This window comes from Rhincodon typus, chromosome 46 (assembly GCF_021869965.1).
Source record: "Rhincodon typus isolate 14 chromosome 46, sRhiTyp1.1, whole genome shotgun sequence".
NCBI lineage: Eukaryota > Metazoa > Chordata > Chondrichthyes > Orectolobiformes > Rhincodontidae > Rhincodon > Rhincodon typus.
The window spans coordinates 7,345,438-7,356,588 of NC_063377.1; the positions used below are offsets into that span (position 1 = coordinate 7,345,438).

Genomic DNA, 11,151 nt, shown 5'->3' on the forward strand with positions numbered 1-11,151 from the left:
TGGAGGCTAGACCAGGTAAAGATGGCAGTTTCCTTCCCTAAAGGACAAAAGTGAACCAGATGAGTTTTACCTGACAATTGACAATGACTTCATGCTCATCATTCGACATTTAATTCCAGATTTTTACTGGATTCTAATTCCACCATCTGCTATGGCAGGATTCAAACTCAGATCCCCAGAACATTAGAGATAGTAGGAGGGTCTAGGCCCGAAACGCCAGCTTTCCTGCTCCTCTGATGCTGCTTGGCCTGCTGTATTCATCCAGCTCTACACCTTGTTATCTACAATTAGCTTGCTCTCTCTCGCCACAGATGCTGCGTGACCCACTCTGAACGCCAGCATTTGTTGTTTTCAGCACAGATTCCAGCTTCTGCAGTAACGCAATCTGTCCCTCTCTCGTACCCACACCCCTCCACCTTTGTAAATCTTGCACCGATGAGGACAGAACAAAGACTCGAGACAGGCTGAAATGTTTTATTCCGGTACTGAAAGGAAGATGAGGTGCATTAAGTGTCACAGAATGGGGACAAGGTAACAAGTTGGTTGTGCTGGTGGTGGGGGAGGAAGGAGACTGTGGAAGAGCAATTTCGATTACAACAGGCCGGCGAGCTGGTGAAAATGAAGACAAACAGAATCGCAGAACGGTAAACGAGGGGCGAAACCGGAGAAATGCAAAGTGGAAAGGCACATCCAGCAGCAGGCAAGCGAAGGGCTGAACATGGCAGAGAGAAAGAGAAGGGAGGAGACAAGAGAAAGAGAGAGAGAAAACACAAGAGCGTGTCCACGTGCGAGTACCACAGATGCAAAGCAACGTCCTGCTTGGCAACAGCCGCCAAGAAAGCAGAGGGAGCGAAAGACTCTCGCTGTTTCGGAATCATCTGTACAAAAGGAAACAGGAATGGGTGAGGGTGGGGGTAAAGAGAGAGAGACATATGAGCTTCTGACCAATAATTAACTCCGACAGCCAGAGACCCTTCCACTTCCCCAACACAAAACATGGGTCCCAGACACCTTCGTTCTCGATATGTCAATGACCGATCTCTGGGGAAAACGGTCACCAGTTGCTTGAGCCTTGCGCTACTGCAGAGAGTCTGCCTCTGCTTCAACAAAAAAAACAAAGGACCTTTGGATTCCAAGGCCCAATGCAAGTTAGGGTTCCTTACTAAAAACAGTTTAGAAAACCTTCGGGTCACGGGGGCTGGGATGATGGGATCAGAGCCGGAGTCTCTGCACCATTGGGGTGGAGCGGCGGGGAATGTGGCAATAGACCCAGACTGGATATCAGAGGCCCAGGCTAATAACTCTGGGGAACAGAGTTCAAATCTCGACATGGCACCTGGCGGAAATTGATGAATATAAACGCCGAGAGTCGAAAGCCAATCTCGGCGATGGTGTTTAAAAACCCCAGCGGGTTCCACAACAGGGGAAGGAAATCGGCGATCCTCACCCAGGCAGGGCCCACATGTGACTCCAGACCCCACCTCTGACCTGCCCTCTGAAATGGCCCTGGGTGAGACTCTGAGGGGCAATTAGGGGCAGCAGACAAACACTAGTCTTGCCAGGGATGCCCACATCCCACCAATAGGAGAGAAAATAAAGCCTAGCACAGGCCAAAGGGGCCAAGTGGCCACCTGGATGTCATTGAGGTAGAGATGATCATATTTATAAAACAGGTATAAACCCAGCGCCTGAAAGCAGACTGATCTCAATTTCTGGAAAGTCATGCTGTAATACATACACTGCAGTCCTCCAAGCACAAAGCTGTTTTACAGGCAAACACTCAAAGCTACTCAAACAAAAATAAAAACAGCTGCCACTCGAGGGTAGACAAATTAATGCAATTTTAAGCAAAAAAAAAGCATTTGTCTCCTTTAACAATTATTCATAGTCCTCCACAGTCAGAGCAGGGCACATTTCCTCCTTGTCTGCCCTGTCATCGTCCTGCTCCGTGGAAGGAGGCCATTCAGCGCAATGAGTCCACACTGAACCTCCGAACATCATATCACTCAGACCCATCCCCCTACCCGATCCCTGTAACCCTGCATTTCTCATGGCCAATCCACCCTAACATGCACATTCTTGGACACCATGCAACAATTTAGCACGGCCAATTCACTGTAACCTGTATATCTTTGGATTGTGGGGGGAAACCAGAGCACCCGGGTCTGAAGGTCTCTGCTGTCAAACCTCACGAAGAGGCCAAACGGACTGTCGGTGGGGGGTTGTCTGAAGGGGAACCGGGCACACGATATGGCATCACTGTTGTTGGTGGGAGCTTGCTGTGTAAACCCGTTTGCTGTGCTCCCCACACCACGACAGTGGTGGAAAAGAAAGAAGAAGTCCCCCTGAGCTGCGACGCTGTGTGCAAGAGGCTCGGGGAATGTAAACCTTTGCACAGCCAAGAACCAAGATCAAGTAGGAACTCCCCATAATTTTAGGGTGGGGTGGTGAGGATGAGACAAAACAATTTAAGGCTGAATGCTGGACACCCCCCACCCCAAATGTGACCGATAAAGGAGACGGTCTTAGATTCTACCCCTCACGACTTCCTAAAAATCTTCCTCAGCAGACCGTCAAAGCCAATTTGCATTTATTAGTCTTTTCAGCTTGGAGCCAGACAGCGATGGATGAAGTTAGAACAGCAGCACACTCCACGTCAAACTGGTCATGCGTCAGTAGCCCCACACCAGTTTAGAGGGCAACACACACACAGAGTCAGGAGTTACAAGGAATGGTAGACTGAAGGTGGAGGGGGTGGAATTGTTCCCACCAGAAGTGCAGGCCAAAGGAGACAGACAGACAGACTGACGAGAGGTGGAGATTTTTCCGTGACAGACGGACATTGTGTCCTGCGGGATGCTGCCTCAAAGGGCAGGGGAAGCAGCTTCCACAGGAAATCGGAGAGACACTTGAGGGGGAAAGAGGTTGCCTGGATTGGAGCGCATTAGCTATGAAGAGAGGTTGGACAAATTCTGACTGTTTCCGCGAGGGTATCAGAGGCCACTCGATAGAAATGTATAAAATTATGAGAGGCACGGATAAAGCGGGTGGAGGGGGTAGGGAAGATGGTCACAGAGGGTGGAAATGTCAAGCACTAGAGGGCATAGGTTTAAGGAGAGAGGGGGATAAAGTTTAAACAAAATGTGACTGGCAAGTTTTTTTTTAATAAACAGAGGGTGGTGGAAGGGAGATGGGAGAAGCAGATACAATTGCAACGTTTAAGAGGCATTTAGACAAATAGACAGAGGCAGACTGTTTTCTGGCAGATGGGATTGGTTTAGAACAGTTGGTAGAGATACGATTGGCCGAAGGGCCCGTTTCTTTACTGTTGTATGATCTACGTGCAGGGTTACATGTCAAGGGAGTGGCTTTCTGCTGCGTAGGATCGTTCCATAATGTCTACACAGTCTTAGGAAGGGAGCCTAAGCCTCACGCTATTGCTGGGGAGATTGGAGAATAGAGTGTGTCCTTGTGTGCAGGAAGCGACAAATTGTTCAAACACCCCATCCTGACTGAAGGCCCAGAAATCCCACATCGGGGACTATCTGGAGGTTTGAGGCGGTTTGGAAATACAGGGGCCGGATGCAGTGGCTCACCACAGATCATCTGAGGCTGTTCGCTGGGTGAAAACCATAGATTTCAGAGTGAAAGGAGTGAAAGACCCGGTTAGCTTGAGGGTTTCAAGGGAGGGGGGGGATGTGGGTACGTGCACCTGACAGGTAGACGGTGAGAAATAACATTCAGCGCACCGTAGCCTGGAGTGTGGGCACGATGTGATGCTTTTCTCCACAGTGGGCCCTCGCGGATGCTGCAGACGTTCCCCGCAGTTGGGTTAGGAGGAAGCACACGGCAAACTCACACAAAGCGGTTACAGGTTTTGCAAGGCACTGCTGGTTGGTGGGCGAGAACGCGAGTGCCGTGGTTAGACACACATGCAGGGTGGGGGAGCAAGGAAAAGAACAGGTATTTACATGGTGGTCATGTCATTCAGAGCGTGGTCCAGCTCCTCGCTGATGGCTTTGTACTTGAGTTTCTGAGCGTACAGTTCGTCTGGACGGAGAGACAGCAGGAGGAGGAGGAGTGCGACGAACACAAGTCAGAGGAGGACAAGGTGATGATCCGGTTGGTTGGGGGGGGGCAGAGAGATGGTGGGAAATGAGAGAAATGGATAAGAAAGCACAGGTGAAATGACAGAGCAGTAAAGCGAGATTGGAATACACAGAGGGCGCAGAACAGCTCAGCTTCTAACAGCGTGTGCGACGTGTGAGCGTGTGTAGTGTCGAACATTGTGCAGACCCGAAGTGTACACACACTTTCCACAGTGTCGTTTAAGTGAGTGCAGATCACTGCACTAAAATGGCTTTTAAACGTGTGGAAAGTCACCCGGGTGGTCAGTCTGCTCCCTGAAAAAAAATAGCACTGACTAAAATTCAGACCTGCAGGTATGTTCCCTGTGCCCCATCAGGTTAGTGCGGTTTCAGCTGCATGGGACCGTGGCTTGGTGCATTCTGACCCAGTCACAACCATACCCCAACTCTTACCAACTGAGCCCCCACGCAGGGAGATAGAGCTGGGCAGGCAACTGCAGAGCATCTGAGGGATCCCTTAATTCTCGCTGGAGGGCACCTAGGTTTAAGTCCCAATGTGGGTTCTTCCACCCTCCCAACCCTGGGGCACAGGAAACCGTCCAGGATGACAAGCGCTCCTGGGGATAGCTGCCTCGACCATATATTATGGTACACAAGGCAGAGGGAGCGTGGGCCAAAAAAAGAAAACTTGCCCCATTAACACAAAAGCAAAGCCACTAGGACTTGCATCCAAGCACAACGACAAGAGGTGGTCAAACTGACCAGAGATTCCATTTGCTATCACCTTCGCAAGGGGCAATTAGGGACTGGCAATAATCGTTTGCTTAGCCAGCGATGCCCACACTATATAAAATAAAAGGACAATGCAGATGCAACCATTCAAGAGCTCTGTGCTGCTGTTTCTGCTCTACACTCGCCTCTTTCCATACCACTTTTCGTTTCACCGACACACCTCCACTCACCATCACCTTCTCCCTCGTGTGCTTCCCCCTTCAATGCATCTGTGCTATTATGCCCCCCCGAGGGAGCGAGCTCCCCCCCCCATTCTGCCACCTCCCTGTCCGCGGGAGCGAGATCCCCCCATTCTCCCTCACTGTCCCTCCGCAGGAGTGAGTCCCCTTATTCTCCCGCTGTTTGGGAGAAGTTCATTCTCTTGAATTTGCCTAACATATAACACGGGAGCTGAAGTAGGCCATTCAGCTATATTCTGTCATTCAACGGGATTATCAATACATGTTTCATCTGTTGTTGAACAATGCATTAAAATTACTGTGTAACCGAGGGACAATAGTGCAGCTCAGCTACAGGGTCACTGGCCTGCAGGTGTCAAGTCAAATTCCTTTTGTTTTTAATTATTCGAGGGGATTTTCCAGCAGGTGGATTGACAATAACAGCCCAAAATCCAGGCTTGGGTTTGGCAAACAGGGAGTGATCAAAAGGGGCAGACTGCGCCACCTGGATGGAAGGCAACTTTCCAGGGAAGAGCCAGGCACTGCATCAATTCAGAGAAGCAGGGCCGGGCACTCTGTGTCACAGGAAAGGAGAAGGGTGGAACGGGGTGGGGAGCGAGGGAAAGGAAGAGCAGACAGCACCCACTGCTGCAGCGAAACCGACCCCACGACTAAGAACCACCCTAACTCTGCAATGGGACCCTCTGTTGCAACTCAGGAGGGTTCGGGGTGTGAGCTTACTCAACCTGCAAAAGATTGGGCAGCAGCGGGAGAGGGCAGCACAGTCAGAGGCACTGATGTCTGACTGCCCATTCAAGTGCGGGTCAAGAACAGGAGACAGCTGCCTGTGGGATATTGTTTTTCCACTACAAACTCAGAAGGAACGGGCGGGCTGAAAGCCCCCGAGGAACGTGACGGACACTAGGTGGGTTGTCTTTCCTGTTATGATTTCAAACGTACACTGCCGCTGTTTCCTTGTACGATTCCCACCGCATACAGCACTAAGGGAAGCTGCTGCTTGAATCCCCGTAAGTTCCACTCACGTACCTTCTAAATCGTCGATGGTCTTCTCCAGCTTTGCTACGGTGCGCTCTGCAAACTCGGCACGGGTCTCAGCCTAAAGGCAACAACAACGTGTCAATCAGGGGAGAGACAAGGCGCATTTACCTCGCATCTTTGGTGCGGTAAAACGTGCTGCAGTGCTTCACTAATACAGTAAAATTCGACCCCGAACTAACCCCCTCTCCACTGGACTCTGGTCAGGAAAGAGATATTAGGGACGGGTGACTGAAAACCCGGCCAAAGATGTCAGTTTTAAGCAGTGTCTTGAAGCACAGCATGGGCAAGAGAAATAGGGAGGAAATTCCAGAACACCATCTACAATGGTGCAGAGACAGTAGGAACTGCCGATGCTGCAGAATCTGAGATAACAAGGTGTAGAGCTGGATGAACACAGCAGGCCAAGCACCATCAGAGGAGCAGGAAAGTTGATGTTTTGGGTCTGGACCCTTCTCCCTGCTCCTCTGATGCTGCTTGGCTTGCTGTGTTCATCCAGCTCTACACCTTGTTATCTACAATAGTGCAACAGTGGACACTGGGAAGCCAGCAAGAACACAAAGCATTTACACCCGAGGGCGAATAGGTTACCATAGTGAGGAGCTGCTGTGCTGGGAACGCAGGGGAGGAATGGGTGAACCGCACACTTGCGATAAGATCGGCAAGTCACAGATATCCGGAAGATCCTGGTACAAAAGGTCAGTCAGGGTCACGGGTCCCAGTTCCCAAGCAATAGGCAGCAGCCTCGGCTCACCGGGTAGCTGGCTCACCAGTCACGCTCAGCCCAGAAAGCTGCCCGAGGTAGGACTTTTGCATTAGGGTGACTGTATCTAAAGAGGTACTTCCATTAGTGCTTTAAGCCCGAGCAAACTCCAAACCAGACGGTCTTCCCTGCCTGAAGTCTCACCAGTTTTCCTTTTTTTATAAATAAAAGGATTCATTCACAGCAGGAGGGTGTTGCTGGCCAGGCCAGCATTTATTGCCCATCCCAAATTGGGGCAGTTAGGTGTCAACCACATCACTGTGGGTCTGGAGTCACATTTAGACCAGGCCAAGTAAGGATGGCAGTTTCCATCCTTAAAGGATGAACCACTGAACCAGATGGGTTTTTCTGACAATTGACTCATGGTTGTCATTAGCCTCAGCTACAGATTTTCTTTTCTTTTCCCCCCCCCCCTTTTAAACTGAATTCAAATTCAGCTGCGCTCGGTTTCCAAGCCAGGTCCCCAGAATGCTACCCGAGTCACTGGATTAAAAGCCCAACAATAATACCACGAGGCCATCGCCTCCCCTTAGCTACTGTCCCTGTCTGCACCAGGATTAATCAGGGCTCAAACCTCTAGGGTGTCTTGGCAAGGGGAGACAGGGGAGCTAATTGGGGAGGAGAGCTCAGACCAACGCCTCCTTCCCCAGGATCTATAGGATCTGGGTGCATTCTTGCGGTGGGGGGTGGGGGGGGCAGTTACAGTATTCAGTCTTGCCTCGAGGAGATCAAGCAGCACAGGCCATGATTTGCTAAGCTGGGCAGCGAAGGGGATTCCCGATCAGTACATGAGGGGCACAGACAGGGTAAAGAAAACGCAGTGGGGACAAGCCAAAATAAAACCAGGGGATAGGTCAGTAGCGATGAACTGTTGCTGTAAATACCATTCAATGCTTGTGCCTTGAAGCGTGGAAAAAAGCATGCTCACCTCCTTTAGTTTGTCAGTCAGCAGTTTGATCTCCTCTTCATATTTGTCTTCCTTTTGGGAGTACTACAAGTGAGGGAATAGAAAGGAGAGAGAGACTGGGTCAAATAACTGGAGAGACTGCACACAATCCAGAGCTGTCGTTCGATACAACGTCAGGAGAGAAAGAGCTGAGAGAAATGAATCTGTCAAACATTTATATATTGTCAGAACAGAACTGTTTAATTTACACAATTTGGGAGGATATCACTGCAGATGCTGGAATCTGTACTGAAAACAACAATAAAAAAATGCTGGAAATCACAGCTTTGATGAAGGGTCACAGATTCAGGATGCTGCCTGACCTGCTGCGATTTCCAACATTTCTTGTTTAATTTAAAACACAGACCGACCTAACCAGTAGTTTACAGGAGGCAGAGAAATGAGGGGGAATGGACTGCTTGATGACGTGTACATCACACCATCAGCCCTTGTGCTGCCTTCAGCAGGACCCCATGCCTCTCTCTCCCGGGGTCCGCACAAGGTAGCGACAGCACAGGGACCCCTACTGTAACCTTGAGCGAGGCTCCCCACCGCCGGCGTGGAGTCTCCCGTGTGGGCTGGGAGTTCTCCGAAACTGCAGCAGCTGGCAGAGGTGCTTTCTGTTCAAATCCAGCCCCCAGCCCAAATCGGGCACTGATTTCTGCAGCAAGGACAGCTTCAGCAGGTGGCAGGCATGTCTGCCACGGCACGTCTGCCACAGCACAACCAGTAGAGGGGAAGGGAGTGGTGGTGGTGATGAAGGAGACCCTTGCCCCAGAGAGTCAGGAGATCTCTACAAGGTTCACTTCCTCCTCTGGACTGCGTGCACTCCCCGATTTGTATTCGAACGCACTGCTTCGACATCAGAGATTCACCACCGGGTTCGGCCACTTGCCCCTCCAAAAAGAAGGGACTTGGTGCCGCTTAACCTGCTTTTACACACGTGCTCTGAAAGTACCTTCGCAGTTCACTTCTGAAGAGCAGCCACCAAGTGGTCTGGCCCTAATTCTCAGACTATGCACCCTAGTTCTGGAGTCACCAGCCAGTGGGAATAGTTTATCTTTATCAACCTTGTCTTTTCCTTGTTAAGACTTCGTTCAGATCACCCCTTAAACTTCTAATTCTGAGAAGGAGCAGGCAGGTGGGATTAGTTTAGTTTGAGATGATGTTGGGTATGGACTGGTTGACTGAAGGGTCTGTTTCCGTGCTGTGTAACACTAGAGACAGGCCTGATTTGTACGGTACAAACATATAATGACACTTGAGCGCACAATGCAGGGTTGACGTGTGGCATTGGCGTGGCAACATTCCCTTGATGGAGGTGGTGATAGTTTAAGAGATGGCTCCATTAAGAATGAAGCATTTGAGATATCAACAGATAGCAGCAAGCGCACACTGCAGCGTAGACTTAAGGGCTGGTTTCTGTATTGAGCGCCAGGTGGGCACCATAGGAGCTAGCGTGTATGGTTTCCCCATTCAATACCTTTTTGATTTAGCCCCTCCTCCCTTCCCTACCCCTCCTTACAGCAGCCAGTGCTTGTGACATGTTATTTGAATTGGTGTAACGGGAGAAGTGGGGTCTTCAGAAAAAAGGGTTGAGAGCGCACGAGACAGTGAGCGACAGACTGGAAGGTGTTCGGCACGGTGGCTCAGTGGTTAGTACTGCTGCCCCATAGCGCCAGGGACCCAGGTTCGATTACACCCTCAGGCAACTGTCTGTGTGGAGATCGCACATTCTCCCTCCAGTGTCTGTGTGGGTTTCCTCCGGGTGCTCTGGTTTTCTCACACGGTCCAAAGATGCGCAGGCTGGGGTGGATTGGCCGTGGTAAATGGTCCACAGTGTCCAGGGATGCACAGGCTAGGTGGGTTAGCCATGGAAAACGCAGAGCTACAGGGATAGGGCTGGTGGGTCTTGGCGGGATGCTCTTCAGAAGGCCAGTGTGGACTCAATGTGCCGAATGGCCTGCTTCCACACTGTAGGGATTCTGTGTATCAAACTACGTAGTGCAAACGAACAGCTGTGGGAGACAGACTGACCCACCCACCTTTGGTAAATGGGCCTGCAGCAGTTTGAGAAGAGACAAGGTCTTTCAGAAGGAACGTCCAATCAAGGCCTAACGCCTAAACGTCTGGCTCCCCTCGCTCTTCAAAGCGAGGCGGGCAGATTCTCCCTGTGGTGTCCAGGCTAACATTTATCCCTCAAACAATATCACTGACAACATTTGAGTCAGTCTCACCAGTGGTCATGGAAGCTTGCTGTGTGTAATTTGGCTCTCGTGATGACGGAGGCTGTGCAGTTACAAGTGCTTCACCGACTTTTGGGGCGTATGCCAAAAGTGTCGAGACAGAAATCCTTAGGCCAGTACCCTGCCTGCCTGCAAATGACCCTAGACTCAAAAAGGAGCCGCCGGGAACCAGGATATATTCAAACCCGCCCCCAGCCAGTCCCACTGAGGGAAATAAAACAACATGTGTTAACTGGGCCTTGTGGTGGGCGATGGATCAGAATCACAGCTGACAGACCAGTTCTTTAAAAAAAAAACTAACATTTTTTATCACATGCATTCAGACCCGGCCTGACTTGGAGACAGTGGGACTTGGACCTAGGGCTTTCTGGCCCAGAGGTATGGACACTACCGGTGTGCTAGAGGAGCCCAACAACACTGTGGGCAAGGTCTATGCAGCTCAGAGAGGGGGGAGGGGTCTTGTGATGCAAACTGTTGACCAGTCACGGCAGTTGATTTCTCTCTCGATCTATGACAGTCTGAGGAACAGGGCGAGGGAGGTGCTGAGCTCTGGCGGCAATGGGGCCCGGTTGTTACCATGCTGTCGGCAGCGGCGAGCAGTACCAGTGCTCAGCGGGGTCAGTCAGTTCTGGGAGCATGGACCGGAATGGAGCTGACCTTATTGGTTTCGCTCATACCAGACATTGCCCCAACTACTTCTACCGCTCTCCTCTAACCACACATTCCCACAATGCTGGAGCGTGACTGCAACCAGTGACCCTCTCCCACACACATACATTCATAGCTGCTGGCTGTGCATCTGTGTACACACACAAAACAGCAAACAAAAAAAAAAAAAGACAGGGTTGGGGGAAAGGAAAGAGAAAACTGAGAGGTTGGGGTGGAGGTCGGAGGGATTGGAAGCCAGGGAAGGGGAGGTGTGTGGGTGGCAACCCTACCTTCTCAGCCTGGGCTTCCAGTGACTTGAGATTGTTTGTCACATTTTTAAGTTCCTCTTCCAGCTCTGCGCACTTGCTGTTAGCACAGGGGCAGTGAGAATGAGGTGAGGGGGTGGGGGCGGTGGGGTGGGGGGGGGGGGGAGAGGAGCAGGTAGTTGAAGATG

At 50.9% G+C, this 11,151-nt stretch overlaps 1 protein-coding gene across 1 annotated transcript in view; it reads right to left on the reverse strand.

Moving 5' to 3' along the window:
- LOC125487850 (tropomyosin alpha-4 chain-like) overlaps window positions 1-11,151 on the reverse strand; it is a 20,067-nt gene that overhangs the window by 8,206 nt on the left and 710 nt on the right. Inside the window, exons 2-4 of the mRNA XM_048620296.1 lie at window positions 10,988-11,063; window positions 7,786-7,848; window positions 6,086-6,155 (exon numbers count right to left, since the gene is read on the reverse strand). Of these exons, the coding sequence (XP_048476253.1) occupies window positions 6,086-6,155; window positions 7,786-7,848; window positions 10,988-11,063 (209 nt within the window). The remainder of the gene's footprint in view (window positions 1-6,085; window positions 6,156-7,785; window positions 7,849-10,987; window positions 11,064-11,151) is intronic.